At 51.7% G+C, this 12123-nt stretch overlaps 1 protein-coding gene across 1 annotated transcript in view; it reads left to right on the forward strand.

Moving 5' to 3' along the window:
• The first annotated feature begins 717 nt into the window (after window positions 1–717).
• CD9 (CD9 molecule) overlaps window positions 718–12123 on the forward strand; it is a 12940-nt gene continuing 1534 nt past the window's right edge. The window contains exons 1-7 of the mRNA XM_011982934.1: window positions 718–947; window positions 1158–1266; window positions 7115–7212; window positions 7890–7964; window positions 9983–10081; window positions 10231–10320; window positions 10947–11030. Coding sequence (XP_011838324.1) covers window positions 7147–7212; window positions 7890–7964; window positions 9983–10081; window positions 10231–10320; window positions 10947–11030 — 414 coding nt within the window. The 5' untranslated portion in view covers window positions 718–947; window positions 1158–1266; window positions 7115–7146. The remainder of the gene's footprint in view (window positions 948–1157; window positions 1267–7114; window positions 7213–7889; window positions 7965–9982; window positions 10082–10230; window positions 10321–10946; window positions 11031–12123) is intronic.

Consider the following 12123-nt stretch of genomic DNA (forward strand, 5'->3'; position numbering starts at 1 on the left):
GAACACGGAAGCAATAGAATATGAAGCCAGACTCTGCAGCCCCTGGTGGTGGAAGCACACCTCCCTGGCAGAAGCAAATTTGCTTATGTTCCTGGGGGTAGGTGAGGTTGTGACTGCTGCAGGCAGAGGTCTGGGTGGCCCTTCCCAGTGTTTCCACCTCCGCTGTCCACCCAGCACGCCCGCACTCACTGCCATATCGTGAGGGAAAGGAGAGGAGAAAAGAAGGAAGGAAAGAGAGGCCTATCCACACCGTGGGCTATCACCAGCTCCTATAGCTGAGAACCAGGGTCCCTGATGAGCGGGCTCTGGCCTAAGAGTGCCTCTGTGGAGGAGAGTGGGCCAGCAAAACCTGAGCCCACCCACTCCTGCGTCCAGCCGGCTACCACACTGGAGGCCTGTGAGTCACTCCCCCGGCAAGCCCTGGTACGGGCAACGACGAGGGAGCTCAGCTGGCGCTGAGTGGACTTGGCAGGAGGCCTCCTGCCCAGCATCTAGTTCAGCAGTGCCAGCGAGGGGAGGCCCTGACATGTCATTTACTGAGCAGCAGGTCTCCAGGGACGTTGTAGCTGCCGTCCCTGGTGCATGTGTGTCTGTAACTGCGTAACCATCACCCAAGTCAACCGTTAGAATACGACACCCCCAGCCACGTGGCACCTCCCTGAGTGTAATTTCCTCCTCCACCTAAACATCACCGCTCGCCTGACGACAATGCTTTTCCTTTATCATTTATAGCCACATGTAAGCATCTCGCTCTGCGTGCATCCCTAAACAGCATAGCGGTTTTTCACTACATGGAATCGTATTGTGTATGTTCCTGTGGCTCTGGCTTCTTTGGTTTAGCATTGTGAGATGCACTCACAGTGTTGTGTGTAGCTGGAGTTATTCGTTTTCACTGCTGTATAGTGTTCTGTTGCCTATAAAATACCCCTGCGGCCAATGGGTGGCAGGTAGGTGACTGTTTATTCCTCCCTTGCTGGTATTTTTAGTACCTGAATTAATCAAACACACCCCATAATGGCATCTGCAGCTACCAGGCGTCTATGAGGGGCAGAGACCAAGAGTGGTCACAGAGTCCTTGCAAGTCTCACCCTCCAGCGCGCGGGGACTGCGTTTTGCCGGCAGCCAGAATTAATGCTGACGTCCTGTGTGTCTTGCAGCTTGCCGGGATTGCTGTCCTTGCCATTGGACTATGGCTGCGATTCGACTCTCAGACCAAGAGCATCTTCGAGCAAGAAACTAATAATAATAATTCCAGCTTCTACACAGGTGAGGGACGGGGAAGGCTCGGTGAATTCAGACTGCGTGAATTCAGACTCTGGCGCCAACGGAGTTCCTCCAACTTTGGAGGCCCCAGTTGACCCAGGGACTTGGGCTTGGGAAAGACTTTTGCTCTGGCCACACTGGCCAGTCATGTCCCTTTCAAGTTGTGCAGTTTTTGTGTGTGTCATTGTGCCTGTGAATTTGCATTTAACTGATGTGGTTTCTTTTCCTGATGGCCAACTTGGGCATGTTGATGGTTTTCTGATGTGATATTGCGTCTGCCAAAGTTGCACCCATTCTTTTTTTCTTTTTTCTTTTTTTTTTTTTTTTTTGAGATAGAGTCTTGCTGTGTCACCCAGGCTGGAGTGCAGTGGCATGATCTCAGCTCACTGCAGCCTCTGCGTCCCAGGTTCCAGCGATTCTCCTGCCTCAGCCTCCTGGGTAGCTGGGATTACAGGCGCATGCCACCACATCTGGCTAATTTTGTATTTTTATTTGTATTTTTGGTAGAGACAGGGTTTCACCATGTTGGTCAGGCTGGTCTCGAACTCCTGACCTCGTGATCCACCCACCTTGGCCTCCCAAAGTGCTGGGATTACAGGCGTGCACCACCACTCCCGGCCAGTTGAACCCATTCTTGAGGGTTTACAAACCTCCGTTCTCATCTCTGATGCTCTCTCCTAATTATGTCTTCTTATCCTGCATAATTTCCTTAATCCAATTCCTTGTCCTGGGGATCTGCAGTGCTGGAGGAAGATATAGATGGGTTTTCTCTTCACTGTTCAGATAGGGACTCTGAGACTCAGAAAAACATCAGCCTCCTGGAAAACACAGCAACAACAGGAGGGACTAGAATGGACTCTGCCCAGCCCTTTGGACCCCCTGGTACTGGGGTAAATGCTGTGGTGTTTAGTTTTGTTTGTTTGTTTTTGAAATGACTTTTGCTTTGGGAGAAAGGCTTCCAGTTTAAACCTGCCTGGGATCCTCTGAACATGAACAGGCTTGGCAGGGTTTTTTTTCCTACACTCAGGCAGCCTTGCTAGCACCATTCCGTCCCTCTCGTTGCTGTATCACCACGTCACAGCTCCCTTCAGAGGAGGGGGATCCTGGTGCTTGCCAAGCGCAGTTGCCTGCGTCTGCATGAATTCAGACTCTGTGGCTGTATTCTGCCTGGCTTGGAGGTAGGAAACTTTTCATTTGTGAGAAACAAAGGAAACCTCCTATTTTTAGGATGACACTGACATGTTGTCAGGCTCAAAGTGTAAGTTTGGTCACTTCCTTCCCACCCACCAAAAAAGTTATTTTTACAAAGGAGGGAGAAAACAGTTATCTCCCAGTCCCTCAGGGAGAAGCCAGGCTGGCCAGCCGTGTAGACCTTCCCTTTCCCACCTCTTAAACCGGGTAGGGAGAGTCTTTAAAAACAGCTCATTGGTTGCGTAACATTTGAGCCCTGTGGATCGTTTTGTTGGGTTTACTGCCTTTTATTGTTAGCTGGAGTTTTTTGGGGTGTGTCTCTCTATTGTCGGAAAGAAAGTGAGAGAAAGCACAACGTATGTTTAAAAAGAAACTACACATACACACAGAGGTTTTAGGGAAAAGGTTTCTATAGCGCCCTGACTTGTTTTAGCAACAGAACATTTTTTGCGAGTCTGCGACAGGCTTAGAATGCCGTCCCGCAGAGCAGGAGGGAGGAGCTGGGTGCAGGAGCTGGGGAAGACTCCACGCTCCACGCCATGTTCCACCATGTTCCAGAAGAGAGCCCTGCGTTGGGGGAGCAGGTCTGCCAGCAGGAGCAGGCACAGTCAGGCCCGCTTTCCTAAGCAAAAGCCCTGTGGCCGGTGCCTGTGTCTCCAAAGAGAGACTCAGCCCTCCTTTGTCCTGGCTGCTTCTAACAAACCACTTTTTCTTTTCTGTTACCCAAAGCGTCTATGGCTGATTCTTTATATTTTCAGATGTGGGAGGTAAGAATCTCATGGGTAAGAGGATGGAACTGGGAGGAAGAGTCCTTCTCCTAGCAGATGAGCTTGGAGTGCCAGCCACACCCTGGCTGCTTTTCCAAGGGAGAGTCATGGGGTGACCACCCCTTGCATTGGGCCACCAGCTGTCTGCAGAGCAACCCACAGGCCAGCCTGACCGTGCGGCTGACTTTTCAGGAAACCCGAACAGCCCAGGGGTGTCTTTTCTCCAGTGGGGCCACTGCTTACCAAGTAGAGAAAAAGTATATCACCAGGCAGAAAAGCAAGTGAAAATCTTCCCAACATGCAGACAGTCCGTGGTGAGTCCAGAACGGCTGACGGCCTTATATGGGCCTTCTCTCCAGTCCGGGCCTGGAGATGCAGCCCGTCAGCAAGATCCCTAATCCCAGGCTGCAAGCATGTTAGGGAACTTCGTTTTCTTGGTCCTAGGCCAGCAGCCTTTCCCAGCTCCCTGGTGTCCCTCCAGAACCATGGCTGCTGAATGAGGGCTTCTAGGAGGGCTCCAGCCAGAGGCCGCGAATGCCCCCTACTTCCTCGGCCAGCCCCCTATCCATCACAAGGTGCCTGGTGATTTTCAGGACATGCGACACTTGGCCTCAGTGAGCGACACTTGGCCTCAGTGAGCTGGTGTCCCCATCCTGGCTTGTGACCTGGGGCAGTTCGTTTTGTTGCTCTGGGCTTCATTTTTCTCCCTCCTGAAACCAGCACGGCTTACACACCCACTCCCCTATGAGGCAAAGAAGTACAGTGTGTGGCAAATGGAATTCCATGGTGGCACTTATTCCTGTGAACTCGGGAGGGTGGGGAACAAAGACGGAACCAGTGGGGGCAGAGGTGGGGTTCCTTTGAACACCTGATGGAGTTATTTGGATATAATAAACTTTTATTGCAGGCCAGACGCCCTACGGGATTTTGTTGTTCTTCACACAAATGGGTGTGGTGAATGCTATTTGCAAGACAGAGCTGGTGTGGGGACAGGCGCCTGCTGTGTCCTCTCCCTGGCCTAAGCTGAGAGCCCTGATGAACAGTGAAAAACACTGTTCCATTTCTTGTGTAAAGGACACCCTGGCTTTTGCTACTGCTGCTACACCAGCCTTTTTTTTTTTTTTCCCCTAGGCCTGTAGTGTCAGCCTGAAAAAAGCAGAATAAACAACCCTTAAGCAAATTCATACCGTAATCCTAGGGAAGGCTCTGTGATGGATAAGTTTTTCCATGAGTCAGACAGCAAGCTGACATTCACTTGTTGTATAAGGAGGAACACTTTGTCATTTGTCATCAGCAGCCCTGGCTCACAAGCTTGGGGTGTAAACGATGAGTAGCCTTTCCAAAGGGAAGCACTGAACAGCCCTTGTGAAAACGCAGCCCAAGCCCTGCAGTGGTTCCGTGACTTCCATGGGGCCTGCTTCCAGATGAGCTGCCCTAGAGCTTGCCGGCTGCTGCTGAGTCCCCAGACACAGCTGCCAGGGAATCGCTTCCCTTTTCCCCTGACTAGAGAGGGCTAAAGCTAGGCACTGCAGATCTGTGGCCATCCACGCAAGATTTAAAGCCCACAAAACCCTTGATCTTAAAATCTTCCTCTGCTGAGCCCTAGCATGAATATTTAATATTAACCACAAGCCGCATTAGGAGAATGGTCTCTTTCTTTGCGTGGGAAATACTTTTCCCTTTAGTAGCTCATTGCAGCTAATCCACCTCCCTTGGCCTCTGCCAGGACCACCAGGTTCATGCACTGGGATCTGGACTTAGAGAAAACATGTCTGCCTGTTGGTTCCCACTCTACTGTATTTCATGTGCTTGTAAATCCTTTTGATCTCTTAATACCTCCTGTTTATTCAGCCCCTGCTATGGAGCTCAAAGGAGTGACCTCACCCTTCCTTGACTTGCCCCCATGAGATGGGGAGAAACTGGGGCCTTTTCTCTGTCCCCATGTGAGAGAACCAAAGGAGGCTGCCTTCTTACCCAGTGCCCCATGCGTGGGGCTGCACGGCCTCCCCAAGCCCAGCCTGTGGCCTCACAGCGTTTGACTGCCCAGGAAGATGCGACCTGACTTGAGGACAAGCTACATTTGTCCCCGTGCCCAGTCTGGGCCAGGCATGCACAAGAACAATACCCATATTCTTGCACCGTGGGGTTTGCCAGTAACCCCACGTGACTTGACCTCACGACGGATGTGGGGGAGAAGGGGGAGGAACAAACGCTCTCTGTGTGCATTCTGCTCTGTGCTGCCCGTGAGCCTCAGCTGTGGGCAGACTACGTGGTTTGTTGCCTGCAAAGCTTCAGCCCTGCTCGGGTGCAGATGTGGGACAGTGAAGTCAGTGTGTCACCTGCCGAGGGGTCTCATCGAGTGTCCTGCTGTGCATCGTGGGGAAACATCACGGACTTTCTCTCGCGCGTGCGTTTTCAGCCCCTACTTCAAGGATGTCTCTGGTCCCAATGACAGGACCGTAGGGAGACAGCAGCAGGTTAACATTCACCATGGTGGTTATTAATGACTATTACTCATGTTATAATTAACAACAGCTAGCATTTGTTGTGCACATGTGGATTATATCACTTAATCCTCACGGCAATCCTGGAAGTGGGCATTATTGCTACTCCTGTTTTACAGATTAAAAAACTATTGCACAGAGAGGTGAAGTGGCTTCCCCAGAGTCACAGAGCTGGTGCTCTCGACACGTGAGAGTAGCCTCTCCCAAGGCTAAACAGAACATGCCTGCAAGACAGGGCGGCAGAGACTTCTCTGCTGGTTTTCCCAGGGGGCCCATGTAGGGCTGGGGTGCTGATTAAGGGAGTAGTCCCTGCAGGACAGCTGTGGCTTCCCAAGAATAGAACTGCGGGGTGGCCCCTCTGGGCATTCATGCCTTTGGTGGGCTGTGGAGCGAATGGGGCCAGTGCTGCTCCACTGTATTTCTGTCCCAGGGGTTTGCATTGTTCTGGGTTTGGGCAAAAGTTATAGAAGTCGCTGCCCTTCTCTCACCTCCTTCCCATCAGCCACTCAAATCAAGGGCTTAGTGATGGTGTCACTCATCCTCTCCTTAGCAAGGAGGAGCCTCTTCACCCTGAACCTGGAATAACTGGAATAAAATAATAGAGATCTTTTGAAATTTCCAGCAACATACCTCTTTAATTTTACTCGTAAGGAAATTGAGGCCCAGAGAGGGAAAATGTCTTACCCCAGGTCACACAGCAATCAGCATCACTGTTAGGGCCAAAAAAGGGTCTTCTGACACCCAGATCTGTGTCCTTTGCACTAGAGTCAGGTATTGGACCTTTGCCAAGAGGTGCCTTGGGGCGTTCCTAACTGTGTGTGCCTCACCACCACCCAGCAACAGGGCAGGGAGGCCCGCCTTCTGGAAACAGGCAGAGTTGGTTCCCCCCACCCCTGGGTAGGGTAGGGGGGTGCCTAGGTGTGCACGGCCCCTTCCTGCTAGAAATCTGTTCTGACAGCATCCTCTGTAAGGCAGGGTCCCAGAAGTTAGCCAAAGTGTGGAGGGTGTATGCTAACTAGCTTGAGTGGACTCATCTTGCTGGAAAGAGCTGAGAGACTGGAGCAGCTTGCATTCCCAATGTGGGGATGCCCATGGATATTCTCTGTCCTGGATTGAGGGCTAATGGGCACCTTCCAGAAGGGCTGAGGGTAAGGTAGGCGCGTAGGCTTGATGAAGTAGAGTCGTGGAAGAGAGGTTGGTGGGAAGGAGACCTAGAGGCAGAGGTGAAAGAGGAGGCTGTAGTTTAAGGAAAGGGAACTTCTTCCCCGAGAGGAGGGGAATAAGGAGTCGGGGAGGCAGGAGTTAAGCAGAGGGAAACAAATTGCCGAAGATGCCTGAGCCTCTGAACTGATGTCTCCACACGTGTGTGCTTCCTCTGTCCTCCCGTAGGAGTCTATATTCTGATCGGAGCCGGCGCCCTCATGATGCTGGTGGGCTTCCTGGGCTGCTGTGGGGCTGTGCAGGAGTCCCAGTGCATGCTGGGACTGGTGAGTCTCCCCTCGGCATCCCCGCGGCCACCCTGACTCCCACCGCCAAAACCTCAGCAGGCCCAGACCCAGACCCACAGAACAGATGGAGGGGGATGGGGTCGAGAAGGTACCCAAAGGGCATGAGCTGTCCTCAGCCTGGGCCCCTCCCCAGTGTGAGGCATAGCCCCTCTTCCTTTCTGGAGCCTGTCTTATCGCTTCCCCTAGGCAACTAAAAGGACTTTGTTTCCCCCTTTTCTCGAGGACCACATTTGCTTTTTTTCCCTGAATCCACAGGTACCTTTGCCTTCTTCTTGTTTCAAAATCTGTTTTGATCCTTTCCAACTCTATGGAGTGGATTCACTCCCTTTACTTCCCCAGATCTCTGCGTCTTTTGTGAGCAATGGTAGTTTCCTGCTCACTGACTCTTAACTAACGCCTTATAAATGCTAGTTCTGGGCTCGGCTGTGCTCAGCTCTTTCCTCATGTCCGGGCACCTTGCCTCACTGTGGCCTCTGTCCTGGGCTTGGTTAACTGCCTGTTCTGTGAACTTCTTCCCTGCCCCTTCTAGGCTATTCATTTGTGCCACCAGATGCCTGTTCCCCAGGGAGTTGTCCTTCCTTGTCCCAAAATACCCTTCGATTTTCCTGGCTGGTTGGCTGGGACTGTTCTCACCCCGTCCCCTCGCTGCCTTCCAGTTCTTTGGCTTCCTCCTGGTGATATTCGCCATTGAAATAGCTGCGGCCATCTGGGGATATTCCCACAAGGATGAGGTAGGTTTTTCCCATGAGATCTCTTGGGTTTGGGCGTTGGGGGATGGGGGACAGTGAAGCAGGGGGCAAGTCCTGGCTGGGCACTTTGTTCCGCTTTCAGCTGTTGACCAGGCCCCTTATCTCATCGCGTGCCTGTGTGCCAGCGAACGTGCCCTCCTCGGGGCAGGGAATGTCAGCACGCTTACTGTCCTGTGCGAGATTGTGTCAGTCATGGTGTTGGCTTATAGTAGATGTTCAGGAACTACCCGTTGGGCCTGTGCGTGTGTGTGTGTCTGTCCGTCTCACACCTCAGCAGCCCTCTCCCCCAACTTTTAGAAAGATTACTCAGAAAATACAGGCTTTCTGTGGGCTGGACACCCTTGCTTCCTCCTCTGATCTATAAATAACATGTTCAAGTGCTGCCCCCATGAGCCAAGTGCTGCCCCCAAGCCTGTGCAAGGTCCACAGATGTTTGAACTATGGGCCCCACTTCCGGAGACTTGGCCATCTAGTATGGGAAAAAGACATGGAATCGACAAGGGTCATAGAGGTGATTTATATCCAAAGTACTATGGGATTTGAAAAGGTGGGGTGGGGAAGGGAATCTCTTTTGGCTTCAAAGACAAGGGAGCCGTGAAGCCTTGAATGAGAGATGTGTTCAGGAGGAAAGTTAGTGGAGGCAGGGGACTTCCAGTCAAAGGGGTTGAGCATGGCTGGGCTTGGGCTTACGTGGGGAGCCCTGCAGAGTTTTGGACCAGGATGGGCCATATCAGAGTAGTGTTTTTGGAAGGGCTACCTTGTCATGTTCAGCAGGAAGGGGGAAGGAAGAGAGATGCTGGAGGCAGGAACCCTATTGTTTTGTTTTGTTCTTGAGACTAGTCAAGTACGGTAGTGGGAAGCAGGGAAAAATGGAACAAGGACTTCCATCTGTAACTGACGTGAGCAATCCATTGAGATAACTCACTACTTTTAGACCAGCCAAGGGAACTCTGTTTAAAAAAAAAAGTAGGCCGGGCCCGGTGGCTCAAGCCTGTAATCCCAGCACTTTGGGAGGCCGAGACGGGTGGATCACGAGGTCAGGAGATCGAGACCATTCTGGCTAACACGGGGAAACCCCGTCTCTACTAAAAAAATACAAAAAACTAGCCGGGTGAGGTGGCGGCGCCTGTAGTCCCAGCTACTCAGGAGGCTGAGGCAGGAGAATGGCGTAAACCTGGGAGGCGGAGCTTGCAGTGAGCTGAGATCCGGCCACTGCACTCCAGCCTGGGCAACAGAACGAGACTCCGTCTCAAAAAAAAAAAAAAAGTATCCAAGCAATAACAGCTACAGCCATAGAAATAGGAAGGGATCATTGTGAAAAATGTCAGAAAGATGCTGAAGGAAAAATGCTGGCTGTTGGTCTGTTAACTGGATGTGGGTGAGCATCAAAGGGACAGAGATGCATTAAATTGGGATGTACCAGATGCAGGCACATAATAATATATCCCCTATATTATAATACAATAGCTGACACGTCCTCCAGATTTACTCTGTACTGGACATAGTGGCAAAGGGCTTAATGTGCAATATCTCATTTAAATTCTCACAATAACCTATGAGCTATAGGGACAAATGTGGAAACTCCGTACAGAGAGGTTTAGTAATTTGCCAAAACTCATACCTAAGTGAAGAGAAAAAGAAGATGGAAGCCTGAGGAAATAGTCAAGTCAGGAGTAGTAGTTTTTAAAATATTATTATCCTTTAGAGCCTAGAGATTCAATTTAGGAGCGAAGCAGAGCTGAAGAACTGACCAAAGTATAAGAGACAGGGAGAAACGGCCAGAGTGGGTTTCTGGAGGATGTGGGAGGAGATGGGAGGAGATGGGAAGTGCCCAAAGGCCCCGGAGAGAAGGCAGTGCTAGCAGCTGCCATCTGCCCAGTGATGTCCAAGCACATGGCCGAGGGCTTAAAGAGAGAGAACAAGATGGAACACGTAACATTTGTTCGTGGAGAAAGGTGTGAAAATGCCGCCTCTGCCCCTCTCTTTTCTGCCCATTGTAGGTGATTAAGGAAGTTCAGGAGTTTTACAAGGACACCTACAACAAGCTGAAAACCAAGGATGAGCCCCAGCGGGAAACGCTGAAAGCCATCCACTATGCGGTATGTCGCCTTGGCAGAGACACCCTCCTGCGCTCACTCCAGACTGTGTCTGCACACAGCGGTGCTGACTGTACCAGACCAGTGCAAACATTCTAATCATCTTTTTAAAATGTGTTTCTCTCATCCCCATCCCTGCCTTCTCGCTGTAGTTGGACTGCTGTGGTTTGGCTGGGGGCGTGGAACAGTTTATCTCAGACATCTGCCCCAAGAAGGATGTCCTCGAAACCTTCACCATAAAGGTAAACTCAGAGCAAGATCCTGGTGCCCCTGCACCATTACTGTGGGGAAACCCTGCAAGCATAAAAGTGACAGCAGCCAAGTGCTGCTTCAGAAAGACCCGGTCTGCCTGTGAAAGGGTCCCAGGGCACCCATCTCTTTCTCCCCTACTTTGGGCCCTCTGTTTACTGAAGGGCAATAAAACAAAGGCCAGACCAGGGAAACGACAAGTGCTCTGGCACCGCCCACTGCTGCCAGCCTGGAAGCTGTCGAGGGCAGGCGTGCTTCTGAGTCTTGGACTCCCGCTCTGACTTTGTCAGTGGCTCCTGTCTGTAAGCCAGAGTTAATGTCCAGCTCCAGAATAGTAAAAAGTGACCTTACAACCGTATCAGAAATAGGCCCCCAAGCAGGGCCTGTCCCTCCTCCTTCCCTGATGTCCTGCCCAAATGCTTAGCATCCCATTAGCATAGCCATCCCTTTGTTCCCCTTTCCATCCACCAGCCAGAACTTCTCTTATCCCCGAACACCCCTGTCCCCAGCCCACCCTCTGCCCACCAGTTCTCCCGGGTGAGGCGGGTGCCGTGGGAGGAAGGAGGTGCCCGGGGAGCAAGGATTGTGTGTGACCCAGGTCTTGGTTTGTCTCCACAAGTCCTGTCCTGATGCCATCAAAGAGGTCTTCGACAATAAATTCCACATCATCGGCGCAGTGGGCATCGGCATTGCCGTGGTCATGGTGAGTGGCGGGACATCATCCCAGGAGGGGGACTGAGGAATTCACATTGATTCAGCCCATGCTCTGCCCAGACACTGCCGCAGTCTGTGCATTTGTCAGCTCACTTTGTCCTCGTGCCCTTAGTATTTCCATTTTACCACTAGGGAATGGAGAGACAGAGAGGCCGCCGTTCTGATCAAAGCCTGTCACCTCCTGAGTGGAGTATCTGACGTTTCCCTGGGTTTCTTCAGAGTCAACTCTTAGCCATTAAGGTTCAGGGCACATGGGCAGCAGTGCTGGCGCTGCTAGTCCTCAGAGCATGTCTCCTCACGCACCTGCTGTTCTTCTCCCTAAGAAAGGAGTTCACTAGAGGCTACCGGCATGGGAATTATTTCCTGAAGAGCCTCTGAAAATGGGCAGCCAGAAGGAGGTCTCCTGCTAATCAGCCCCTAGAAACCAACAAGGGCCAACCAGGTTCCTTGGGGTCATGTCCTCTCTCCCCGTGAGGGAAAGCGCCAGACGGAACATGGTCCTCGCTGGGATGGCCTTGGCTCCCTGAGTCTTCCCTGACCCCCGCCCGCTTCTGCCCCCTTGCCAGACTGCCCCCAAAGAGAGTATCGCCTCCTTTCTCCGGCATCTAAGAAAGGCATGAAGTACCTTTCAGCAAAAGATACAATAATACCTTCTTTCTTTTCTTTTTTTCTTTTTTTGAGACGAAGTTTCACTCTTGTCACCCAGGCTGGAATGCAGTGGTGCGATCTCGACTCACTGCAACCTCCACCTCCCAGGTTCAAGCAATTATCCAGCCCCAGCCTCAGCCTCCCGAGTAGCGGGGACTGCAGACGTGTGCCACCACACCCAGCTAATTATTTTTAGTAAAGATGGGGTTTCACCATGTTGGTCAGGCTGGTCTTGACCTCCTGATTTCAGGAGATCTGCCCACCTTGGCCTCCCAAAGTGCTGGTATTACAGGCGTGAGCCACTGTACCCAGCCAAGATATCACAATAACTTTTAAAATAGAATATTAGGCCGGACGCGGTGGCTCATGCCTGTAATCCCAGCACTTTGGGAGGCCAAGGCGGGCAGATCACAAGGTCAGGAGATTGAGACCAT

Source organism: Mandrillus leucophaeus, unplaced genomic scaffold (genome assembly GCF_000951045.1).
Source record: "Mandrillus leucophaeus isolate KB7577 unplaced genomic scaffold, Mleu.le_1.0 Scaffold245, whole genome shotgun sequence".
In the NCBI taxonomy this organism is placed as follows: domain Eukaryota; kingdom Metazoa; phylum Chordata; class Mammalia; order Primates; family Cercopithecidae; genus Mandrillus; species Mandrillus leucophaeus.